Here is a 27222-nt window from a genome sequence, read left to right on the forward strand (position 1 = left end):
TGTGCAGTGATTGATGGGTCGAGTCAAGCAAGTTTTCAAGCCTGGTGCCCTCATTAGCAGAGGGGAGCGGGGACTTCAGAGGAAAGGAATGTTAAGTGGAAAGTCAGCATTCAATACTCAGAGCTGCATTTCAGAGAAAGAAACCAAGAATGAGTGATTCTTTCTTTACTTTTTTGTAGACAAGTATTTTGGAGTTCAGAAAAACAGGTAGGAAAGCAGGAAGAAGACTCAAGATTGGGTTTTGTTTTGCTTTGTTTTGTTTCTAAATTGGAACCATACGAAATACATAGCTGCAATCCAGAAATCATGCACAAGTCTGCCAACTGAATGATTTGACTTCTGTCTACTCTCTTTGTACACCTCCCTGAACTAATAAAGGGGATAGAAATTAATCAGAAACAGGGAGCAGGAAAGAAAAGTAAACACTCAAGCCCTAAATGAGAAAACAAAGCCTTTGGTTCCTGGAGAAAGCTTTGGTTTTGGCTCAGGTCATGATCTCACGATTCGTGGATTTGAGACCCGGTGCAGTGTTTGCTTGGGATTCTCTCTCTCTCTCTCTCTCTCTCTCTCTGCTCCTCACCCTCTCTTTCCCTTTCTCTCTCAAAATAAATAAATAAACTTAAAAAAAATAGAAGTGGGGTACCTGGGTGGCTCAGTCGTTTAAGCTTCCTTCTCTTGGTTTCAGCTCAGGTCATGATGTCATGGTTTTTGAGTTCAAGCCCCACATTAGGTTCTGTGCTGACAGCACGGAGCCTGCTTGGGATTCTGTCTCCCTTTTTCTCTGCCCATCCCCTGCTTGCTCTCTAGCTTTCTCTCTCAAAAATAAATAAACATTAAAAAAAATAGAACCTTCCAGCTGTAGGGGAGCCTCACATTTGTACATAGAAGTGCCATTTAGGGTGCCTGGGTAGCTCAGTCACTTAAGCATCTGACTCTTCTTTTCCGCTCAGGTCATGGTCTCATGGTATGTGAGTTCGAGCCCTGTATCTGGCTCTATACTGACAGTGTGGAGCCTGCTTGGGATTCTCTCTCTGTCCCTCCCCTGCTCTCTCTCTCCTTCAAAAATAAATAATAAATAAATAAATACTTCAAAAAAAATGCCATGTAACATAAGATGCTCTAACAGGCAAAGAAAATAGGGATATACAAGTAAAAGCCTTTTGAAAATCAAAATGCCATATGCCAACTGGGTCACTATCTCCATGATCATGGGGCATTAGCTCTGTTATATCCAGACCCTACCATTTGGGTTAGGCCAATGGAGACTATGAGAACGATGGTTTGGCCCAGCATTGAAGCAGATACAAACTATCTTTCCTGACTTTTACAAAAATACTTTTTAGTCTTCAAGGGTAATAAGCAAGAGGGTAAGGTCTTCGGGGAGATAAAAGCATTAACCTCTAGTCTCCTTTTTTTGCTGGAGACCTATTACAGACACCCAAAAGATGGAGACCTTGTTTTGCCAAGATAATCAGCTTTGGGATGATTCTAAGGCATGTTATGCAGTTTCCTATTATCTGCAGTAACTTGAGGTCAGTAGAAGCTGATTGGAGAAGGTCATAATATATCCTCAGACCTAAAACAAGCATGCATTTGGGGGCTTGATCTAAGACACAGGGCTGAAGTGTTTTTCAGTGCTTACTCAGTGTGTTTTGACCTCCAAGATGATGGTGCTGGCAGGGTAAAGGCAGCTGGTTTAGGATTGAGATAGGATTGGAGGAGGAGTCCAAGACGGCAGACCCAGAGTGAGGGGCTGTAGTGTTTTCGAAGAGCCAAAGGAGGAGAGAAGGTGGAGGAAGGAGTACAATAGCCAGAATGCTTTTAAGGAGAGAGCATGGCCTCTTGAACTGGAATTAAGAGCTCGAGAGGAATTAGGACGTCTTAGGGCTGTTGGATCCAAGCCTGTCTCTCTTCCCCAGTACCACCAGGGTATAACTAGGGCCACTTGGGACTGAACCTTACACTTCTGCAAACCAAGTCCAGGTGAGGATGGGAGAAAACCAAACCAGTAGTGGAACCTTTGTCTATTCTCTCATGGGCCCTAAGATGATCCAACCTGCCCTAAGACCTAGGCAAGAGAGGCCACTGCCCTGGGCTATGTACTTCATCCCACTCAGCCTCATCACTCCCCATGGAAGAAGAGGTCCATGGAGGCAGGGGTTATGCCATTCTGGACCCTGCATTTCTCTTCCCTTATTGTTCCAGATGCACAGCACTCTGGAATCCCTGCCCACATACCCCAGGCCTGGTGGCATAGCCCACACAGGCTGGAAGTTTTGTGGGCGGAATCCGAGGTGACAGTTGGACAGGAAGGCTGGGGTGTCCACAGAGCTGTCAAGACAGAAGAGTAGAGTGACAAGCCATGGGATAGGTTCTGGATGCCCCATGTGTCCCGTTCAGTGCAGAACACTGAAGAGTCTGAATATTTAGACACTTTTTTAAATGTTTATTTATTTTTGACAGAGTGAAAAGGGATTCCTCTCTCCCTCCTTCTCTGCCCCTCCTCCACTTGTGCATGCACATACTCTCTCTCTCTCAAAATAAATAAACACTTTAAAAAGAGAGAGAAAGAGAATGAAAGAGAGACAGAGCAAGAGCAGGGGAGAGGCAGAGAGAGAGGGAGACACAGAATCCTAAGCAGGTTCCAGGCTCTGAGCTGTCAGCACAGGGCCTGATGCAGGGCTCGAGCCCACAGACCGTGAGATCGAGACCTGAGCTGAAGTCAGATGCTTAACTGACTGAGCCACGCAGGTGGCCCAAGAGTGAAAATTTTAAATGGAAACCTGACCTTCCAAGTCCTTGGAAAGAGAATAGAACACAGTTTGTCTTGGTAAGAGAATAGAACACAGTTTGTAATCTTGATTTATAATTTAAAAAAATTCAGACATAAATAATGTCAGCCTCCATTTGTCTTCTTGCCCCAGGCCCTGAAAGTATTCATGCCTACCTAGCATCCCCTTGTGAGGCATGAGAGTCCAGACAAGGTCAATGGCTCAGTGCCTCCACTATCCACTAAGGTGGATCCACAGGCTTATTTGACCCTGCATCCTTTGATCTTCTTTTTCTAGAAGTCTGACTCCAAGATCATCATTATTATGACCCAAAGCAGTCTCCCTCAGATGTGTGTTTGTGCTACCCTCAAATACTCCCAATGGAAAAGGGGAAATCCAACTGCTTCCCTTCCCCTCTTGGCCCCCATAATAACCATGGCTGCCATAAGCATGGGTCAGACACCTGCACAAGGGGATAGGATTTGGGTAGACCATAGTGAGGAAAACCCTGTGTTTCAAAGGGAGCCTGCAGAGCCTAGCAGAAACTACTTGGTAGTTTGGTAGTAATATGAGATTGGATTTGTAAAATGCCCCAGTCATATGTACTTGTCTCTCCCAGCAAAAGACATGAATGCTGTTGGTCAACCAAGAGAGACTAAAACATGCCTGAACTGCAAAGGCACTGTTTTCTGACACAAACCACCTCATTGGTGATGGCAACAGATATCATTGACAGCCTTACTATGAGAGCTTATGTGAGTTTCCACAACTCTTTTGTAGACACATAAAATATTAACTATTTTGGAGAGCAGCTGTTTCTTTATGCATCATCCTTGATAATTTCTGGATAGTGGCTGTAAGATGGTATTCATACATGGTAATTGGGCATTCACAATGTATAGAGGTGTTGCGGTATTTTTTTTTATTTTGATATTGGATGTTGTGCTTCTGCTGACCATCCCACATGGAATCTGCAAGCATAGAAGGATAATATTCTCCAGAGGAGGCTCAACTGTTCTCCAATGCACTTAAAAGCAAGGATGGGAATTTTCAGACTCTAATCCCCATAACACATGGATGTAGGTACATGCACAAACACAGAGAAGTCCATTTGCTCAGCCAGTTATATTTCATTGGGAGTTTTGCATCTGTTCTGGTGAATTTTTTGTTTTGTGGTCTCCAATGAAGATACAATGGTGTGGACACACACCTGGAGACCTCTAGAATTCTGATTTGTGCAAAAATGAAAGAGCCAAGAAACATGATTGACTAGGTAATTGCAGAGAACAAAGTGAGTCTCTATATGATAGAGAGGAAAGGCCTCCAGATCATAGACCCTATAGGAGAAATCCAACAGCAGAAAGAAAATGTGGATTAAACGTCCTTGTGTTTCAAAGTGGTATAAAGAATGTTTTTTCCCAGCATGTTATGTGGATTGACAGCAAGCTATCTTGTCATTCTCAAAGTTACAGTTCTTGTCATTCTTGAAGTTTTTATCTTATTTTGTCATTCTCGAAGTTATAGTTCTTCCTATTATCTTACACTTTTGATGAAGCCATTCCTTAAAAGCCCTTCCTTTCAGCCTTGATGCCTTCTCTGTAAAATCTCATGCACTTACTTATCCCAGAGACACTTATTGAGCACAGATGTGCCAGGCACTGTGTTGAGTATTGGAGCTACTCCTCTGAATAAGGCAGATGGGATCCCCAATGTCTGATGGGCAAAAGGAAGATCTTTTCTTCTCCTCCTCTTCAACCTGTAAAGAAATAGAACCTACGGAGTCTCAAATAATAGACTGAACATGTGGCTTCCTTCAGGTTTTCCTGATGGGATCACTCAACTTGGTTGAGATGATAGCCAAACATATTTCAGGTCTTACTAGGAACAAATAATGTGGTTTCATGGCTAAAGCATTGCTTTCAGTCTAGAGATCTAGTTTCTTACTTTGCTATCTTGTATTACCTCGGTGTAAAAAGAATCAAATCAAAGCAACCTCTTCAGAGACGTTGGGGTTTCGAATGGGTAGATTAAATGAGTCATGAACTGGAGTCACCCCTACCCTCACTCAGTAGAGCTGATAGTTAGATTTTCATCAATTTTGCAAATATGTTGATGTCCTGTTGGTAGCCTGAAATTATTCATGATGAGAGTATTTATCCTATAAAATAGGCAACTGCTAAAATTTGGGGCTTTTATTCCCCAGAAAGCCAGTTGTTAAGTATTTTCTAGCACATCCCTGTTTAAAGGGAAGGTAGATATCCTAATGGTGAAGTGGAAAATTTGGAAAGATGTCAACACATACAGGATCAAAATGAAGGGAAAAGAAGCAAATTAGTACATGAAATTCTAGGCAATTATTCCCTAGGGGCTAGTTTAATCTCTGTAGGGATGGTGTCCCACTTTTTGTGCTTCAGAGGTGGTTGTCATGACGTTTTAATCTAGGACTATTTTATTTTATTGTGACAAGAACACAAGATGAGACTTACTTACTTTCTTTTAAAAAATTTTTTATATTAAATATAATTTATTGTCAAATTCGTTTCCATACCACACCCAGTAGTCTTCCCAACAGGTGCCCTCCTCAATGCCCATCACCCACTTTCTCCTCTCCCCCACCCCCATCAACCCTCAGTTTGTTCTCAGTTTTTAAGAATCTCTTATTGTTTGTCTCTCTCCCTCTCTAACTTTTTTTTTCCCCTTCTCCTCCCCCATGGTCTTCTGTTAAGTTTCTCAGGATCCACATAAGAGTGAAAACATATGGTATCTGTCTTTCTCTGTATGACTTATTTCACTTAGCATAACACTCTCCAGTTCCATCCACATTGCTACAAAAGGCCAGATTTCATTCTTTCTCATTGCCAAGTAGTATTCCATTGTGTATATAAACCACAATTTCTTTATCCATTCATCAGTTGATGGACATTTAGGCTCTTTGCATAATTTGGCTATTGTTGAAAGTACTGCTATAAACATTGGGGTACAAGTGCCCCTGTGCATCAGCACTGCTATATCCCTTGCGTAAATTCCTAGCAGTGCTATTGCTGGGTCATAGGGTAATCTAGTTTTAATTTTTTGAGGAACCTCCACACTGTTTTCCAGAGTGGCTGCACCAGTTTGCATTCCCACCAACAGTGCGAGAGGGTTCCCATTTCTCCACATCCTCTCCAGCATCTACAATCTTCTGATTTGTTCATTTTAGTTTCTCTGACCGGCGTAAGGTGGTATCTCAGTGTGGTTTTGATTTGTATTTCCCTGATGAGGAGTGACATTGAGCATCTTTTCATGATGTTTATTTATTTTTGAGAGAAAGAGAGAGACAGAGTGTGAGCTGGGGAGGCACAGAGAGAGAGGGAGACACAGAATCCGAAGCAGGCTCCATGCTCTGAGCTGTCAGCACAGAGCCTGACGCAGGCTTCGAACTCACAAACCGCGAGATCATGGCCTGAGCTGAAGTCGGAAGCTTAACCAACTGAGCCACCCAGGTGCCCCCGAGACTACTTTCTTAAAGAGGACATTATGTAACCATTTAGACTGTGTGTATGTTCTTCTCTTTGGTCCCCTAACCACGGAAGCTGCTAGTGAACAAAACAAAACATATTAGAAGAATAAAGAACATTGAGTTTGGAATGACAGTAGTCGATTGCTGAGCAACAGAGTATTCCATGAGTGCCTGAGGATTATTGTTTCCACTTTTCTCACTGATTATCTAAGAAATACAAAATATCAGTATTGTAACCAATTCATAATGAAATAGGTGAAGCCTCAGTGAACATCATTTGTGATTGATCCAAACCTGACTGGTGAATTGCATTTGTTTGGAATTTTTGAAAGTGGAAAGAAAAAACCTTGGTCTGAGAAAAATTGCACTGGCAGAAGAAAACTTTATTGTCTAAAAATGTGCAGACTCATCAAATAATCTTGCAGAAAGTATAGTCAAAATTTAATACGGAAAATTTAGTACTTGATAGAAATAATGAAAACAATTACCACCACCTTACAGGGCAGGAATGTTACACAGTAGTTTCATGAAGACAAAATTCTGTTTACTCAATCACATCTTTGATGTAAAGTTTACAAAGAGCAGAATTCATCTCTAAAAACTATTTTCTTTAAAATTAAAATTAAATGTGTATCTGTATGGAGAAATAAAGACTCCCAACCCCTTACCTCAAGCCGTACACAAAAATTAATTTCAGATGGGTCATAGATCCAGGCATAAAAACTAAGATGATAAATCTTTGGAACAAAACATATAATATTTACTAGCTTTAAATTCTTACATCCGGAAAGAAAAAAGGTACAAAATTAAAAAGAACTAAAGAAAGTTTGAAAACAGTTTAACTGCACTGTGTAAGAAACTAACCAAGGACTTGAGATGGTTTAACGAAGTATGCTCCAGAAAATATTTTCTCCATGAAAATGATCAATATTGGTATAATTCCAAGGGAAATATTTGTGTGTGTTAAACATTGAGTTAAAACTTCCTTGAAGACACAAAGTCTGGATTAAAATAACAGGGTAAAAACATCTTTACAACAATCCACAACTCTCTCTCATGAGCAGAAAGCTGCATCCATTCCATTTTATTCAACTGAGGAACATAAATTAAAAAAAAATAGAGGTAAACACCCAGCAAAGCTTCCATGCAACTTTGCAGTGTTGATGAAAGAAGTAGAAATGTACCTTTTGTTTGTCCTTTTCACCCCGAAATTGAAGCATCTTCCTTTAGATTGCCAAAGGTGTCCCTCTCCTATATTCATATAAAAAATCCCCATTGGGTCACCTGGGTAGCTCCGTTGGTTAAGTGTCTGACTTTGGCTCAGGTCATGATCTCGTGGTTCATGGGTTTGAACCCCACGTCAGGCTCTGTGCTGACAGCTCAGAGCCTGGAGCCTGCTCTGGATTCTGTGCCTCCCTCTCTCTCTGCCCCTGCCCCACTCGTGCTCTGTCTCTCTCTCTCTCTCTCTCTCTCTCTCTCTCTCTCTCTCTCTCAAAAAATAAAAAAAATAAACATTAAAAAAAATCAATCCCCATCAGATGTGACATCATTAAGTTCTGCTGTGGTTTGACAGGAGTTTGTCTTTATCGGCGTGTGCTTTATTCCAAGATCTTTGAATTAAACATTTGGTAAGATGCTAAAAAATATTTTAAAACTATACTTGCTTCTGAGAACTCGTGATTGTCTTTCTGAAGCATGCTGGTCAAAACATATTTGATGGAAAGGAACATAAATCCACCCAAACTACTAAAAGAAAAAAAAAGGAATATTTATTGTCAGGATACAAGATGAGTTGAACCTTGGCCTGGTGGAAGCTCTAAGGCCAGCGGTCTGAGGCCAAGACTCAAGATGCTCCTTTACACATGTGCATTCACCCCTCCTGGCTCACTGTGGACCAGTAGCCCCTCGTATCTCCTCACTCAGGATGTATGTTTCCCATAAATTATTTTCATTATTTCTATCAAGTTTCCCATATGGCTCCAAAACCAGCTCTCAGGCATGAGCACCTACCTTGTGACTCTCAGCTCAAAATCTTGAAGTAGAGGATTCTACTTCATCTTAGAATGGTCAATTTTAACTTTGCTGGTCCAATCAGCTGAGGGGATGGCATGGGCAGAATCACTCACGTTGCATATCAGGCACAACGTGGGCAGGGCAGGTGTTCTACAAGGGGTGTGGGTGGCTCAAGCAGGGTATCTGAATGACGTGAGCAGATCCATGGGCACTGGTGAACTGGAAGAGCTTATATCTCATCTGAAGAGAACACTCAGAGTCAACCAGTTTGGGTTATGCTGGAATGATAGCCCGGTGTGACCAGAGAAGCTACGTATCTACATTTTATGCAAAATGTCCTGATTTTTAAAAAGTTGCCAGTTGTAGCAGCCGCTGTCAAGCCCTTCCCAAATCCCTTGGGTACTTAACATTTCCATGGGTGCTGGCCTGATTTTCCACTGCCAACTTTGCCTAAGGCTCTCTTTGGCCACTGGAGCCCATTCTACACACACTAGTGGCATGATGGAAATGCTGGTGAATTAAGGCTTCCTGCGGGCAGTTGGACATTTCCTCAGCTCCCTTGTGCTTCTGTTGGAACTACTCTGGGGCATGGTCTATACTGACTTCCAGAGCTCCCCAGAAGAGTTGAAGTCCAGTTGCCCAGTAGTTGGTCATGCACTTTGTATTGGCTGCCCTTCTTCCCCATATCACTTCCCCTCCCCAACCAGTGTTTCTTAAAGGCACCTCTAATAAACGACATGGCCATAGATTCTTGACTCAGCATCTCTGGAGAGAGTTAATTCAAAAATTTTTAAAAAGTGTATCACTTAATCTATTGTATCTGCAGTGTTGACTCAATTCAAGAGCTGTCAGGTTATCAAATTAAAATTAACCACCTACACAAAATTCACCACCATATACTTTTTAGCATCATGGCCAGAGAGGCTTAGAAAAGAAAGGTCTAAGCTCAGGTGCTCACAGGTTGACAGGTAAACCCTGAGGAAGACCTGGAGTGTGTGGCTCCCTGTCCATGGCCTCCTTTGTCTTAGGAGCTAATGCAGCTTACAAGGCTTCCTCATTGTAGGTGTGAAATCACTGCAGGGTGTTACCACTTAACATGTGGAGCTTTTCAAGTAAGGAGGCTGAGAAGACACATACTTTTTAAAAAAATTTTTTTTTCAAGTTTATTTTTGAGAAAGAGAGAGCACAAGGGGAGAGGGGAGAGGGATAGAGAGAGAGGGAGACATAGAATCTGAAGCAGGCTCCAGGCGCTGAACTGTCAACACAGAGCCAGATGTGGGGCTTGAACCCATGAACCTTGAGATCATGACCTGAGCTGAAGTTGGTTGCTTAACTGGCTGAGCCACCCAGGTGCCCCAAGACACATACTTTTGAAATGTCAAAAGAGACTGGCCTGGGAGGTAGCCACCCTCTCTCCCTTCACAGCCATGTTTCCAGGTGGGCAGAGTGCACCAGCCTTGAGGACTGAGCCATGCTTAAGAGAAGTGGTTACCTAGGGAAAAAATAGGGATGTCTGTAGGGAAATGCAAGCTGGAGAAGCAGGAAGCTAATCCTTGAATGGCCCAAGGAGTAAAATGAGGGTGATGGGTGGGAGGTGACAGAGGCAGTTTCCCATCCAAGAAAAGGAGGAGTTTCTTGACAGCTGAGCTTCCCGCCTGTTGCCCAAGGTGGCATGCATTGCCCTTGGTGGAAGTGTTCACACCTTCACCATGGGGGCACCAGCATGTCGTAGACTCTGGGTCTAACGTTCTCTCTTGTCTAGCAAAAGAGCGGGACGCAGGATTGAAAGCGAGAGATGGCTAATGTCCGGGAAAAGACAAGAGCCCCAAATAAGGGTCCTTGCCCCATTTTTATTAGGATCAGAAGGCTTACAAACATGGTGATGGACGTGCACAAAGGGACAATGAATTTGTGAACATTAACTTGTGGATCTGAGGGAAAGGGGGTCTTGAGGATATTCGGGGTTAGGGGTTTGGGTTAATACAAAAGGAAATCTGGGCGCCAGGCAGTCGGGAGGAGAGTTGTTTACAGCGGACATTAGGCAGCACCTCTGTTTATCTTAGCTAGCCTAGGGACCAGACAGACAGGGGAAATAACCTGAGGGTTGACAAGGCACCTTTTCTTTTTTTAACCATCTCTGCTTTGCCTGCAGCGCAGCCATCCATAGTCCAATTCACCAGTTTACCTAACCTGGCTCTATCCTCCCGTGAAAGCAGCTTTTCTGCTACAGTACTAAATTGGGGGTGCTTCCCCCTGAATATCTAATCTTGTTTGTTTCATATACCTATGTATTGGGCACATTTGCGCCTGTTCCTATTTTAGGCCTTTGCCTCTCCCTCTCTATTTTGGGGGTTCTGCACCCCCTCTCTATTTTGGGGTGCCTTTGCACCTCCCTATTCTTGGGGGTGTCTTTGCACCCCCCTATTCTTGGGGTGCCAGTCTGGTTTACCCAAACTTGGGTGTGAGCATTTTATGGCTTTGTATTTCTTTATGCTTTGTTAACCCATTGGTGTAAGCCCGGGGGATTCCTAGGCTTATCTCTCACACCAGCAAAGCTAATGCAGCGTGGATATGGCGAGAGTCTCTGGGAGGCACCAGTTTTCCAAGGATGCAAGGGGTGGACCTCCAGTGCAATTAACCCCATTGTCGGGCCGGTCCTAGGAGTGGCAGAAATGCTCCTTGATTAAAAAAAAAAAAATTATTTGATGGTCCTGGGAAATTACTCCTGGGAAAATTGAGGTACTGAATGTTGTTTCCAATTCTATTTAAAAATACACTTATTAGTAAGAGGGCTGGGAATACAGTTCTTTGCTTCTCATTTCTTCCAATAAACTAGTTTCTCTTTTCAATGAAAAAATTGCATAATCTTAAAACTTAAGAGAAAAAAAAACATTCACTATCAACTGAGGGAAAATCAGTGCTGGACAGTGATACAAAATGCTTAAAGAAAAAAATTTTAAAAATTCATGTAATTTGAATTGTCAAGCCAGAGCCTGGAATTGAGTTTTTCTGTCCAGCTTGTAAAATCCCTGGTAATACAAAGATAATTATGGAAATATTCAGAGACTTTCCCTGGATCCAGACACAGAGCCGCCCCACTGGCTTTTACCTCTTAGTAAAGAGGAAAAGCATTCAAAAGACAGACCTGCCGTCATTGGAGCCACTTAAAGAACCAGCAAAAAGGTGACGTGCATTTCTCAGGATTGGCCTTGACCTGACAGGTCCCCAGGGGTGAGTCATTTTCTCCTTCTTCAGTCAGTTTGGCTGTAAAATAATTATAATAACGAGATCTTGTTTACTAAGAGCTGAAGTCCACTTCGCCTTGTCTCATTCAGCTGCCAGAAAGGAGAGGAAGAGAGGTAGTGATTAGAAGGCTTTTGTGGCTAACTAACTGTCGTAGCAGCTCGGTGTTGAGAACCCATGCCTTGAATAAGCGAAGTCTCTTGTAAATTGGACTTGTGAGTAGTGGGTGCCCGTGTAAGTGTCCTTCTGCTTCTCCTGTGGGTCTGCACTTGTGACCTGAAGCAAACAAATAGGAAGGGTAGTTTGACTAAATAAATGGAGGGGGGACAGGGTAGGGGGGAAGGGGAGGAAGGAGCCTCCATCTCGGACCCTCCATCTTGCCAAGATCTGGCCTGTGGCCAAGTAGAGCAAAAGCTGCGAGAGTGCCAGTGGCTCAACCAAGCCCCACTGATCAGTGGCCTGGAAGCTGGGCACTCGGTGTCTCTCTCCCTGCAGCCAGTCTTCAGCCAGGGTCCGGGCAGTGGTGCCTCAGTACCTGTCCTCAGTGGCTCTCAGTTGAACGAGCTGGACAGTGAGCCTGGAGCCTGGACTGACCACTCAGTGAGTCCTTTACGCTGAAAATTCAGAACAGACCTTCACCTCAGCAGTGGCTCTTGGGGCCACCTGAGAAGCCACGGCTAGGTTTATTCTCCAGTGGCAGAGCCTGGTGTTTGTGTGAGAGAGGAATACTCACTTCCTGTCTTTGTCCCTTAGCTGACTGGAGCAGCCGGCTTCGTTTACATTCCTCTAGTGGTGTTATTGAAAAGCCTTGGCAGCTCCCAAATGTCCCACTAGGGCTTTTCCCCACCCCACCCCACTCCCCACTATCTTTTTTTTTAATTTATTTTTTTCTAGCTTTTAGTTAGCATCTGGAAAGATCCACTGGATGCAATGGGCTCATTTTTCAAGAATCCGCTTTACCTTCAGGGAAATCAGGAAAGGAGCAAGCTCTCAATGTATAAATGTGGAGGAATTTTACAACCTCTCAAACTACTGCACCTTTTTTGTTTCAGTCCAGCATGTTACTGGAATGGTTTTAGGACGGAACTGCTAGTGTAACCCCTTGGGGTAGGGAGGGGTGAGGAGCCATGAATGGAAAGAAGTTATCCATTTTAAATTGTATTACAATCTGTCCTTATTGAGTTAAAGTCTTAGAGGTTATGGTTTGGGAAGGAAACTTGTTACAATGGTAAGGAACTTAAACCAGAACTTTTGGGGGGGATCTTAAGAACTATATATATATATATATATATATATATATATATATAGTTGTTTGTTTTTTTTTCAATGAGAATAATCTATGATGTGCTGCTGTCCGCTTGGATTTCATTCAACTGGAAGGACCCGTGGTCGTGCTTGGCAGCCTGCTCTTATCACCTGCTGTCATCTTCCTCCTGGAGCAGCCTTTTGAAGAAGGAGAGAGGCAACCTGCATTTTCCTGAAGAAATGTGATAGGTCTGCCTGCCTGGCACGCATGGAATCTACACTGGATGGTTCCCTGAGGACCGCTTGAGGTTGAAGTGCATGCATGCAATTTTCAGGCAGCTAATTAAACTAGTAAACTTCTGGAATCCAGACTGCTCCCTGGCTATAGGCGAAATGCTCTGCCTGTCGTGGCTCATCAGAAGGGGTTTGTCTGTGGAAATCTTAGGAACAGAACAAAGAGACTTCGATCTGCATGAGGAATGAAGTCTTGGCTCTTGCCAGCAGCTCCTTAACTGCTGCATGATGTCAAATCCCTCGCCTAGAAAACGTCTGAAAGGAAAAGAATTGCACATTAGGCTTGGTTTCAGGAACTGTTCTTTCTTTATGTGTGTGCTTCTGCATGGAAACAGTTAATCATGTGCTCCCCAGGGTTACGGTGTGGCTCCCTGTCTCCTCTTAGTTCTGAACACAGCCCTGTGTTTTCATTCTGGAGTCGCTCCAATCTGTGGACTTTGCTAGTAAGTGATGAACTTCAAAGGCCTTGGAGCTGGGGTTCCGTTCAGCTGCTGAGCCTGACAACCTGAAGATCCAGAGTCAGCAGAATTGCAAAGGAGAGCTCCCGTCTTCTTGGGAGGTTTTGGAATGCTCAGCTCCATCCCAGCAAGTGGAAAGCAACACAGGGAAGTCACCTCTGAACCTTTACAGAGAGGGAGCCATGGAGGAAGGACTAAATTGGCAAGGGTTCCCGAAGGAGGGATGGGTAGCACTGCGTTACTGTCTTCCTATAGATGAGATTCTACAGATCAACGGAGTCCCCTATGAATGTGAACATAGAGGCAAATCTTGAGGCCAAAATGAGCCTCTTGCCAAAAAGTGTTCTTCGCTAATGCACATGTAGCTCTCTGCTAAGTAATTATGCTTTTCCACTTGTTGAAATGTCCCTTTGGTGCTATTGGCTCTCTGCCCCCCCCCCCCCCCCTGGCAATAATGAAATTGCTTTTGCAAATTGGCAGCAGCTACTGTGGCTTTGGCTTTGGTGCCTCTCGACCCCACCCCTGCAGCTCAACCCCCTTTAATATTCCTTAATGTGGCATGACCTGTTTTCACTTTATTGTCCTTATACCATGTTGGTGATGGTCAGGACGAGCTTCGTCTTGAGCATGTCATGGCAAACAGAAGAGATTGTGAGCAGGAGAACAGTTTTATACTTGCTCCTGGCCCAGCCTCCCTGGGTAAGGAAGGTTTAGGGATGCCCCCCTCCCCAGGTCTGCACTGCACGCTGGCTGGGGTAAGGCCAGTTGCCTGGGTGTGCGTGTGTTTTACTTAGGAGTGGACACTGAAGGCTTTGTAGCCAAGAGGGAAGATTATCGAGTTTTGATGCTCAAGTGAGGGAAATTCCAAGCTGAAATGACCACAGTTATGATTCAGAATCATATCATGCCTTTAAATTTTTCTCTGCATTCCGAAGTGCACTGCCCCCCTCCCCTTGGGTTATCATGGAGCTGTTTCCGTGTTGTTTCTTATACAAACTTATCTCTGTAAACAGGGACGTAGGATTTCATCTCAAACTTTGATTTCTAAGGAGAAAAAAGAGGGATTTATTCCCAGTGCCCTTGTGTTGACCTTGCCTGGGGGAGAGGGCTAGCAGAGCTGATGATGACCTCATCTCATTCCGGCAGGATTTCCTGGGACATGCAGGGCCTCATTCTTCTGCTGTCCCTCTGTGTTCAGCCACATTAAGTCCATAAACTTCAGAGCAGATTACGGTGACATCTAATATCGGTCCCTTTAGGACTTGAGCATGAGGTCAAGCAAACATACAAAGCAATCATTATACTTTCCGCAGTCCCAGAGACCTTCTGCGTCAGCTGGAGAAACAGGAGGTGGGGCAGTGAGGTGGGGCACAGACTAGGAACTGAGCTGTCTGGAGCAGGAAATCAGCCTGAAAGGGGATGGAAGGGCTTTGGTGGGAAATAAATGGCACTGTGTTGTTGACGGAAAAAGATCTTGGCAGGACTGTTGTTGTGAGTGTTCTGTGGCTTAGAAAGGAATTTCCTACAGGCTGGACTAACCATTAAAAATATCTCTACCTTCAGGAGTCCCGGGCGTGCAATAGAGCATCGCTGGAGGAGATGTCAGCTTGGACCATGGGTGCCCGCAGTCTGGACAAGCGAGGAAGTTTCTTTAAGGTAAAAGGAAGCCTTGATTGGGATTTCTAATGGGCAGGCTTTCTCACTTTGCTGGGCTGCTTGAGGAGCTGCGGAGTGAACCCTGTTCTGAGCCAGCTCTGGAGGGGTGGGCGGGGGGGAGGCTTGCCTGATCCCAGCTGCAAGCTGTTACTGGGTTTACAGTAGGTTGGAGTTTTTGTGACCTAGTGATTCCAGACAGGCCCGGGATCTAGGGCCTGCGAGATGCAACCTTGTATAAAACAGTTGAGGCAATCTTTATCTGTTCCTTTTTCAACTGGATGGTTTTATGATAGAAGCTGGATTTTGCATTCCAGTCAATCGATGCTGTAGGCAAGTGTGTTTTGCACTTTACTTGACTGTATGAATCACGTAGGTCCTCTTTAAAGAACAACAACAACAACAACAACAACAACAAAAAACAGATTCCTGGGTCTCATCCTAGACTGATTGTTATTTGCTGGTGTATTTTATCAAATACCTAGAGGCCTCTTATGATCAGGCAAGAGAGAACCAAGGCATGATTAAAACTGTGCCACTCTCCATATGCATATAGATGTTAATGGGTTGAAATTACCTTGCTAGTTTAATAAGATTCTAAATGGGTATTTTATATACTCTGTGTGTATGTTGTAAATTAAGACTTGGTGGTCATTTCAAATTTGCACTTGGGAATTCATTTCCTTCTTATGGCTTTTGCTTTGTATAAAAAACAAGATCATATAAAGGAGTAGAAAAACGGAGGTAAAATGTGCATTTGAAATCTGTCATAGGAAAGTGTTCAAACATCCTTTTTCCTCAAAGGAGGAATAACACAGGAGCCTCCTAATTACCGAGGAAAACGGACAATGTTTACTAATTCTCCCATCTTGATGGGTTGCAAGTGTGTATTAACTTGCATGTATATGCTTCCCATTTGCAAAAGACTAAACCTGATTTACTGTGTCAATTTTGGACTCCATAAAAATCTATCAGAAGAGCCTTGTTGATACAGCAAAGCTAAATTCAACAAGCCAACCACAGTAAGGAAGGACGTCACCAGGACACAGACCCAGTGGTGTACAAGTGGGAGGACGGGAGACATCTTCATAGGGTTCAGAGGTCTGGGCTTGGGTCCCTTAAGCTGTATTTTCCAAGGCAGAGAATTGATCGGATTTCAGCAGAGTATGTGGCATAATAGTTCCGGATTGGTGGATTCAGCAAGACAATGGTCTTGAATAGAATCTTGGCAAGTTAACTATTGTTTGATGAGCAAGCTTTTCCCAGGTGAGCAAACTGTTTGCCAGGACAAATTGTCTTGTAGGAATTTCCTGCAGCAAATAGCAAAGTGATTTGTTGGTTTAAAGCCTTAACATCCTGGGTACGAATATCCTGGAAGAAATAGTTATGTTGACACAGATGGTCTCGATTCTCCGTCCTCATAGTTATGTGATGTGGATGTAGCCAGCTCTGTTCTTCATTCGTTTACTCAACTTGGAATAAAGCTGTACAACATCCACCCACTTGAGGCAGACGAGGGGCTTTTCAAGTCTCTTATAGACCAGGCACTAACCCACCAGGCTCCTGACTCATCTCCAGTTCCTGGATCCTGTGTTATGTGGAGATACTTACTTCATCCTGGTAGAGGGGACAAACCCACCCCCCTCCTTAGCCCAAGGCGCTGCCTACATCAGCCTAACTATTGGTTAGTCTGTAATTACCACCTTATGCTCAGGAAGTATGGGGCGGGGAGGGGGGTGGAATCTTACATAGCAGTTAGACTTTATAGTCAAAGCAAAAGAAGAAAATCAAGTATGGTCAAAATTGCCTTTGAAAATTCCTGAGGGAGGGTCCATATTGGACTCAATACCACCTGTTGATTTCATGGTAGCCAGTGTGTCCTGAAGTCCTGGCGAGAAAAAAATTTTTTTTCAGTTGGACAGCAGGTAAAGCAGTTAACTTGTATTTCTGGGCTATGTCCTATGAAAGAATCAATCAGGCAAGAAGTGAGAGGCCTGCCTGACCCCAATGAAGACAAGTCTTGCTCATCTCTCCTGCGTCACATGTCCTGGAAGAAAATGTTGGCCAAGATGTCTGCACTGTTTAACTTGGTATCATCTTTCTTTTTTTTCTTCTTCTTTTCTTCCCCAGAGCTTAAATTGTTTAAGTTACATACTCCAAGGTAATGGTACATTTTATACTTCTTTTCTTTCTTTTCTCTTCTTCATAGATAATATTATTCTTTATGATGACTATTCCATAATTAATGATGGAGTAGTATTAGTTATTATAACATTAAATAAATAAATATGATTGTTAGTTATTATTAATGATTTCACAATTTAGGCATGTAGTTATCCGCAAGGATGAAGTCAACTGCCCTTTGGACACAGGTCAGGTGGGTTAAGGCACCTTTGTGTCTTGCAACTTATCTGAGTCATTTCCATGAGCCAGGATAGATAGAAAACCACAAACCGAAGCTTACCAGTTGGTTAGCAATTCTGATTTTAAAAATACAAATTGAATAAGGGAAGATAATGATGAAAAAGAGGCCTGGTGATTGTCTTTCAATTATCTACACTTTACACAAAATCACATGAGCCCTAATAGCTGAGAAATGTGTATGGAATTCATCTGTGAGCCAAGAATGTAACCAAGTATTCTTACACTTCATGAAATTGTCCTGTCTGGTTATAGGGCATCACTGATGTTTGGGAAGCACAGCATGGCAGTAAGAGTCATTCCAAAATTTAGCCCTCCCCCCACCTCCCTAGGTATATGGAGTCAACCTCAGGTCTCAAAGTCCACTTCTTCAGGAAAGATTTTTCGGGAACACCACATTGGGGTATATATTCTCAGAGCCCCATTTACTTCTCACATGAAACATTATTTTCTTTTATAACTTGTAATATGTTTAGTATTGTGAATATTTGATTGGCTACTGAAGATTGTCTGAGCATTCTGGGGTGGTTGACAATGCCCCATGGTTATTATTCATGCGGAATCACATCCTGGAAGCCTGGCCACAGAAATCCTATCCTGGACAAACACATTTTCCACAGTCCTTCCCATCGTGAAGCACCATCGTGAATTTTTTCAGAAATGTGTCTTCCTGGTCTACAAGGTGTCCATTAAAACATATACGGGGAAGCAGGTGATGCCCTGGACAAAGCAACCAGAGTTATCTGCACGTCAATATAGAAGTGAACACCTGTTACTATACATTTCAGGATGTATTGTGTGAAAGAGCTCGTGTAAGAGAGACATCATCTAGGCTAGAAAAGCTCTAGGTGGTTCTGCACTAGCAGACAAACTCAAAGTTAGCTTTGATCCCTCCTTTCCTGAATAGCAAAGCTTCCTCCAAGCCACCCACACCCCTTCCCCATCCAGAGGCCCAGTTCTGGCAGATTCCTCTCAAGTCACCAAACTGCCAACTGTCCTCCTTCCTCTACAGACACTTTCCCATTTCTGTTCTCATTCTTTCATTTCTGGGCACTACAGATGATGCCTTTAATGTGTCTGCACTACCACCAGGCGTGTTTATTTCCAAACCATCCCATCATCCACTTTGCCTGCTTGCAGACTCTGGCTTTATGCTGGGCCCAGGACTGGTCTGTATTCTTGACCTTGACAGTTGAGGTCTTCTGGCTCTCCTTTCCCTGCTTCTTCCTCCACTGGTCCTACCACTGTGCCCTCTTGGGTCTGCTGCTGTGGTCCAAACCTGCAGGTGCCCAGATTCCAGGCTTGGCCCATCCTTCCTCCTCCCCCTCACCTTCCACCTCTCCCCACCAGGCTCCTAACTACCCTTCCAGGCTGACATAGACACACTGTATCCATTGACAAAGGAACTCACATGGTCTGAGCTGATATCTACCTTTATTTTTGTCTGAAGATAAAATTGTGGTAGATGGCCTAGCTATGGCTCCAGCATGGTACCAGGAAGTAAACTTCAATTCATACATAACTTTAGCTCTACCATGAGTGATTTCCTCTGTCCTTTTGTTGTTGTTTCCTTGTCCCTGAGGGGGCAGCCTCTTATGGCAGAGAACAATTCCAGAAGAGGACCAGTGTGTATTGCCCACTTAACAATCCAGTTTCTTCCAGGAGTGCCTGGGGAGCCTGCCCTGTGCCATGTACAAGTTTGTAGAGTTCTCTGTTTCTCAGTGACTGCTTCCCAGCCTCCTTTGCCTCCAGGACAGGAGAACAGTTGGGCTTAACTGACCAGGAAAAAAATACGTTTAGACTCCAGGGATCCTGCCCTCCTGTGTTTCCCAACTGCTCCCTTCTCCGGGGACATGCTCTGAGCCTGGGCTCACAAACCAGCTGGGAAGTTTGAGGGCATAGTTCAGCAGCAGAGGCTAAGTTTGAGAAATCCTTTTTTGGTCATTTTGAATGGTTTGGATAACAGGTGCATCATGTTTCAGACCTTTCAGAGAAGCCATAGAAGAGAGCTCTCTGGCACCATAAAGAATAGAGTGTGACTAGTTTTGAGTGTGACTAGTTTTGAAGAAACCTGATTGCTAAAATGTGACTGTACAAAATAGATAAACCAGAGGTGATGATTCACTTCACCCTGACTGCCTTCCCTTAACTATCAGTCTTTCCTCAGCATTTGAAATGTTATTCTGTTTTCAAAAATTCTGTCTGCAGGCAGATTTTCAATCATCCAGAAGTGGTGCAATCGCACACCTTGGGTGATTCCCAGCATTCAAACTTCCAGACTATTCTTGGTGTGGAGAGTCATTTCTTTCAGGCACAGTCCAGTACAGCAATTCACTGTTGTGTGACCGTGGACAGAGATGGCAGGGGCTTGAAAAGTAATGAATGGAACCAAAATCACATTTTAGTCAGTAATTTCATTGGACAAATCCTTATGTGGCTCTGTGGACACTTAAAAGCCAAAGATATGAGCGCCACACCCTTAATCTTTTAGCATGACCCCTGGACAGTGAATGGACATCACCTCACATGCCAGACAGCCAGGGAGGCACCATGTACCAGTCTAAACTCAAGAAAGGACTAAGCACCCTGCAGTGAGAACAAAATAGAGATTAGAGATTTGGTCAGAGCAGATGACATATTGATAATTATTCATAATAATGTTGCAAAGTATAGCTGACATCAGTATTTGGTGTATCTTTTGTTTTCCATAAATAAATTCTTCCCAGACGCTTAAACCTGGAGAGGGCTTAGAGAGGTGCTGTCCCCTGGAAATATGAAGTCAGCTACAGGGGTCATTTTAAATGTTCTAGTAGCCACATTTAAAAAAAAAGTGAAATTGATTTTAATAATATGTTTTATTTAACTTAGTATATCTAAAATATTGTCATGTAAATGTGTAATCGATATGAAAGTATGAATCAGATATTCTATATACTTTTTTTTTTGTACCATGACTTTGAAATCTGGTTTGTACTTTACACTGAGCACATCTCAATTCAGACTAGCCACATTTCAAGTGCTCGGTTGCCACATGTGGCTGGTGGCTGCCGTTTTGGACAGTTGGAGGGCTACATTTTATGTTGTCTAAACCACCTCCTGTTACAGATGGGTAAACTGAGGTCCAGGGTAAACTGAAGTGCCAGGACTGGTTCATCTATAGGACTGACGGGAACTGGACCTGACTTTTTCCTGAGGCACCCTACCCTATGTAGCCCACCCAAGGGGTCCACTCTGATCCCTTTCCCCTTCTTCCAGTGGGGTTTCCCAGGAAACTCCATCCAGAGAGGTCATGAGGACAGTGATGTCTCTTTGGAAGAGAGGTTGGCTTTTGGATGTACATGCTTGTCTCTCACCATCTACTCCAGATCCCTCCAGGACACATATCAGTCCCCCAGGGCATGACTTTCTAGGAATGCCATCAACTTATTAGACAGCAGTTCCCAGTTGTGTTTTCAAAAAGCGATGGATTTCATGGTTTTATTGGATAGCTTTTCTAGCACATTTTGGCCATTCATTTCTTTCTTCTTCTTTTTTTTTAAAGATTTTTTTAAATGTTTATTTTTTTGAGAGAGAGAGAGAGAGCACACAGACATGTGAGTGGGGGAGGGGCAGAGGTGGGGGACAGAAGATTAGTAGCAGGCTCTGTGCTGACAGTGAGCCCAATGCAGGGCTCATGAACCATGAGATCATGAGATCATGACCTGAGCTGAAGCTGGACGCTCAACCGAGCCACCCAGTTGTCCTTGGCCATTCATTTCTGATATTAAATATTACATTTTGGGCTGCAACACATTCTCACTTGCTTTAAGGAACTTTTTTTTTTAAAGAACAAAATCAGAAGTAAAATAGATTTCCTTGGTTCCCCTCAACCACATATTTCTCCAGGATTACATATAACTCTGAGTTTTCATTATCAGTGGGATACCAAGGAGGGAGATGTAGATTTGAAGGAGTATTAAAGGACTATTATGTCAATATATAATTGTCAGAAAGTTAAAACATAACTCTCATACAATATGGAATGAACATCTGTCAAACCTTTATTCACCCCGTGCATGAAACCAGGAAACCAGCATAAATCTGGTTCAAAGAACACTTTGACAAGTGTCATATCTGTAGTGTATACTTGTTAAAAAGGTCCTTCTGTAATAATTTTACCAAGTTAAAAATCAAAACTGGTTAAAGTCCTACAGGCAATAAAACTCTAACCTTTGGGATAATCTTTTTTTTTTTTTTTTTGAACAGAAATCTCCAGGCTGACATGTAACCATCCAGTACCCAAGCTGTTCATTAGTTCCATGTAGCAAAGTCAAACATAGGTACATCCCCCTAGGTAATTAAATAATCTTTAGGTGATTTTGTTAAATAATGCTCAAGCACAGTGCTCAAAAACAAAAGGGCTCTTCTACCTGGAAACTTTAAAACCTTCTAATAAACAACTCTTGGGCAAAAGGGGAAATGCAAAATAGAATTACAGAATTTCTAAAAAATAATCAGAACACTATGGCAAAATGGAATTACATAATTTCTAAAAAGTAATTAAAACACTACCTGTTAGAATCCATGTCATATATTTAAAGCAGAGGTCAGAGGAAAATTCACAGCATTAAACATGTCAAAAAAGACATGTCCCACCCACCTTTTGGCCTTATTTTCAAGTTTTAAATAGTGTTCCTTATTAACACTGAAATGGCTTATTCCCTGCCTCTTCTATGACCCTCCCCTTTCCTCGTCCCCATCTTTCTCCAACCAGGGATTGTGCCTTTAAAGAGTGCATTTCTTCAGTGAGGTCATAGAACCATGGGAAATCTTGTTCTGACTTTGATTTAGAGGCGATTTCTCCTTAGAGGAGAAACTTCCTGTTCACTGGGGAATCAAAGATATATTAATAGCATTAATTTCTGGACTCTTTTTCATAATGGAAAAGCCTCACAATGATATTTTGGATTGCTCTGATACCTAAAGTCAAATACCAGAGGCTGATAAAATCCTTGCATGTAAGTTTTCCGGACTGAGGTGTCAATGTATGTGGAGCCTAATTTCCCAGGATAGATTTTCTTTCAAACATCTTTACATGGTAAGCAAAAACTATTTTCATAAAAAATTTGAAGCTCTATTATCTATTGCTATATAACTAATTGCCCCCACACCTTAGTGACTTAAAACAAGTGTCTGTACCTCACTGTTTCTGGAGGTCAGAAACCTAGGCTTGTTTAATGGAGTGCCTCTGGTGCTGGGTCACTACGAGATCACCGCCGAGTTGTTGGCTGGGCTGTATTCTCATCAGGTGGCTCAAACGGAGAGCCTACTTCAAACTCACTTGGGAGGTGTCTATCCCTCTCCACAGGGCTGGCCTCAGGACAAGGCAGATGGCTTCCCCCCAAGGTGAGCCATATAAGAGAAAACAAGAGCGACAAAAGCTAGAGTCTGTTTATAACCTGATCTTGATAGTGATGCCCCATTACTTCTGCCGTGTTCTGTTTGTTAGAAGCCAGTCAGGTAGTCCAGCCCTAACTCAAGGGGGCATCACTCAAAGGTGTGACTACAAGGATGTCTAGAGTTTACCAGCCATCTTAGAGACAAAGACATAGGCAAATAGTTTAGTTACAAAGTCAAAAACCTACAGGGCCAGACAGAATGATGGGAGTGAAATGAATAAGTGGGCCTGTCTGGTGTTGGGCAGGTAGTTTTGGTGGGAACACAACTGGCGGGAGGGCACCAGACCCTACCAGGAAGGGGATGCTGCTAACTCAGTTCCAGCCAGATGCTGTCACAAAAGAATGAATCTGGGTCCTCTGATGTTTTTCAAGAGAGGCCAGAAATCTAGATTTTTATGAAACCCAATTTGTTTCAAATTTTAAAGATTTTATTTTTTTTAAAGTAATCTCTATACTCAACATGGGACTCAAACTCACAACCCTGAGATCAAGAGTCACATGCTCTATGACTGAGCCAGCCAGGTGTCCCAAGAACCTTTAAAAGTACAGTGAGGATGGAAGAAAATGCTTCTGAGGGCAGGCTCTGATCTGGGGTCTATCAGTTTGAACTCCTACTTAGTTAGCTGGAAGAAAGATCAGGCATGTGGAAAGTTCAGTCTCCTAACACTCCACTCTTGACCCCCCAGGAGGCTCGGGGGGTGTGCAAAGGATGCAGAGGCCCCAGCTGCTATTTCTCTTGGGGACCTCACATCCAGCAGTGACAGAGCCTGTGAGTTCTGACTGAACCCTGAGATACAGAGGATCATCCATGGATGGACTGAGGGAAACTTAGGCAAAGAGGCAGCAAGTTTCTCCAGGCCTTGAGTGCCTTGGATCAGCCCATGGTCACCAAGGTCTGTAGGGATCATAAGTTGTAGAAACTCCTCCTCCCACCATCAAGAGCAGCTTCTCATGTTTAGCTGACAGGGCACCAAGAGCCCACTATCCCAGATGTTAAAGGTGTCAAGGTGTCAAGGAAGGAGCTAGTTTGGGATACAGAGTCTTCTTTCTGCTTTGTCTTATCTTATAAAAAGGAGAATGGCTTGCCAAAAATATCTCTCCTTCCTTCCTTCCTGTAATTCCACGTGGAGACTCATTTTGAGTTAATAAGTAGCACTTAACTGGCAGAATGTCAGATGATAACATTAGTCATTCACAACTTAGTATAAAGTAGGGCTTTATGAACCACTAACTGAGATCAGCCTAGAGAAGAAATTTGAGTTCATGTGCATTGAGGAGAAGGGGATAGAATACGGCAAATCGGGATTCCTGAGGGGAAGGATGGACCTCAGGGACCCACTGTGGGTGGGCCAGGCAGCATGGGCACCAGTCACCCAGAGTGGAGAGGATGTCAGGAAGTAATAGGTTGAGATACAGATAATCATATCTTTTGGATAGTCTCCAAACACCATTGCCCTGAACCTGGAGGCTGAGTGGTTCTACATGGGCCCTTTATTTAGGACGCATCTTTTACCACCAAAAGAAAAGTGTCTCCATTCACAGCACACTGACACAAAATGTGTGAGCTTTTCGCACATCAACCAATTTATTCCCCAATTCTCTGTGGACACTAGCTGGGCATTCAAGTCTGACACTAAATAAACAGAGTTAGCCTAGACGTCACAGGTTAAGGGCTCATTCCCAGAAGACTGCTCCCACTTCAGATACCAATCACAAGCAGTGAGTTCCCAGATTATCCCCACTTCTGTCCAACCTGACTATAAATCAGTGGCTCCCACAACCCCTCTTTAGGTACAGTAATTACCTAGAATGGCTCCCAGAACTCAGGGAGACGAGTCACTTACTATTACCAGTGTCTTATAAAGGATACAGATGAATAACTAGATGAAGAGATACATAGAGGAGGTTCTGGAAGGGTCTTGAGCACAGGAGCTTTTGTCCCCATAGAGTTTGGGATGTGCCTCTCTTGGCTTCAGCAATCAGAAGCTCTTCAAACCCCTGCATTCAGAGTTTTTATGGAGACTCATTATGTAGGCACAGTTGATTTAATCATAGGCCATTAGTGATTAGCTTCATCCCCAGCCCCACTTTCTTCCCCAGTGGTGGGGTCAGGGGTGGGGCTGAAAATTCCAGCTCTGTAATCACAGGGTTGGTTACCCTAGCTATGAGCCCCCATTCTAAAGCTATCCAGGGGCTACCTGCCACCAGTCATCTCATTACTATAAACCCAGGTATGAACCAAGGGGTCTTGCAGTGAATAACAAAAGATGCTCCTATCACTTCTATCATTTAGGAAATTCCAAGGGTTTTAGAGCTATGTGTCAGGAGGCCCAAGGAGAGTGAGAACCATTACAAAGACAAACCCTATAAGCACAAACCATTCCCCTTCAGGTGGCACCGTTAATGGACAGATGGGAGTTTTTGATGACAAATCCAGCCAGTCTGAAAGGCAAAGCACAACCCCATTAGCAATGTCCTGGGAGATACAGATGCTGACATTATCTTCCCAAGCCAGTGTCAGAGTAAAGGGAAGAAAGTGAAGAACAAAGGGTTTTATGTTTAGTTAAAATATGAGGTCTTGCTCTGAGGTCTTGGGAGGAAGAGTCTACCTCAATGTCAGCTTCTTCTCTTCCTTGTCAGTTTGAATTGGAGATTTGCATCATCTGTGCAGGACCAGATGTCGGGTGGAGGCTTCTTTAGTTATGAGATGCATATCCAAGGTTTAAGTTCCTGAAGTTTGGCTGTCATCTGAGTAGTAAGGGGGGCCTTGTTTAGTTCCTTCCAAGGAGATTCAAGGGCAGTCTCTGTTTTTACTGATTCCAAATCAGAAGAGTGGGAGAAAATTGGAGATATTAGTTTGGAGAGTTGTAACCAGATTTTCGAGTAAACTAGAAGAAATCAGGATCCAGTCCAAATTATAGGTCTATAACAGAGCCTCAAGAAAATTAACAAGCTTGGAATCTAATATAGATAACAGTGTAAACATAATTTATTTTCTCTGCAATTACCCGCATTTTTAATAGGAAAACTAACTTGTTACATTCAACTTTGCCTGATTATTTATATAAGTGTAGCAGAGACTAGTGATTGAGAAAGTTTTTTTAAAGACTGCTTTGCTGGAACCTTGTAAATATGTTACCAGGAAGATTTTTACCTCTGTCTCAAATGTGACAATCCAGTCAGAGCCTTGGTAATATAGCCAATATTTCCAACTGTGTCCTTTTATAAGAACAGGTTCTCATTGAACTTACATAAATAATTATTTTGTCACAAAAAGAACACTCGAGTTTTTGAATTCTGGAGGCATCAGGTAGGGAGAAAGTACATGTTTCATCTTTCTTCACAAAGGTATATCTCAAGAAATTGTTAATAACTTGAGAGAAAAGAGAAAGGGATTTCCTAAAATCTGGAAGAGCAACACAATAGAAAACCAGTGATATTTTAAACAAGAAATCATAAAAACATAATCAGAATCCTCAGTTTATTTCTTGTTCTGCTTGAATTATTTCCACGCATTCTGGAAATTCTTACCCAGTTTAGTTGTATGATCTGAAAGTTATCTTGTATTCTAGGGTATAAGTCAGATTCCTTTCCATGGAATTTCTCTGAAGATGAAACACATTTGCAGGAATTTTGTAAAAGCCTCTGACTATAGCAATAACTGTAAATGACAAAAATTTAAACATGCCCATTATTAAATATTTGATGAGAATTCATTATAATGGAATTGACAAGGAAATTTGATTACTTCTGTGACATACCACATCTTGAAATAATAAATGACAAGTGATATCATATGAGGACATATCAGAGTTTTGGAACATTCATATTAATAACATTTACCCACACAATGTGACCTAAGAAGGTTTATCATTACTTATTTGACAATGCTTCCCTTGCATTTTAACACATGAAATAAACCTAATTAGCTTAACATCTCTTTTTGTAAGGAGAGAGAACAAATCCTTTGAAATATTCTAGTTGTTCTCTGGAAATTTTCAAAGTGAATTCAAGGTCAAGAAGACTTCATTTAGAATTTGACTTTAGAGAAGTTTGTCAAAAATATTAAAAGGTTTGGACACTTGGCCAAATAGGATCATAGGTCACCATGAAACAATACATAGTTATCCATTTAACCAAAATGACAAAGACTTCACAGGCAAATACAGAGAGTTAAATAGTCATAA

General features: G+C 42.8%; 1 protein-coding gene across 3 annotated transcripts in view; it reads left to right on the plus strand.

Moving 5' to 3' along the window:
• RIN2 (Ras and Rab interactor 2) overlaps window positions 1-27222 on the plus strand; it is a 236391-nt gene that overhangs the window by 105003 nt on the left and 104166 nt on the right. For all 3 annotated transcript variants that reach the window (XM_049651207.1, XM_049651204.1, XM_049651205.1), the window contains one exon: window positions 15087-15179. In XM_049651207.1, coding sequence (XP_049507164.1) covers window positions 15123-15179 — 57 coding nt within the window. In that variant the 5' untranslated portion in view covers window positions 15087-15122. The remainder of the gene's footprint in view (window positions 1-15086; window positions 15180-27222) is intronic.

The sequence above is a fragment of the Panthera uncia genome (assembly GCF_023721935.1).
Source record: "Panthera uncia isolate 11264 chromosome A3 unlocalized genomic scaffold, Puncia_PCG_1.0 HiC_scaffold_11, whole genome shotgun sequence".
Lineage (NCBI taxonomy): Eukaryota > Metazoa > Chordata > Mammalia > Carnivora > Felidae > Panthera > Panthera uncia.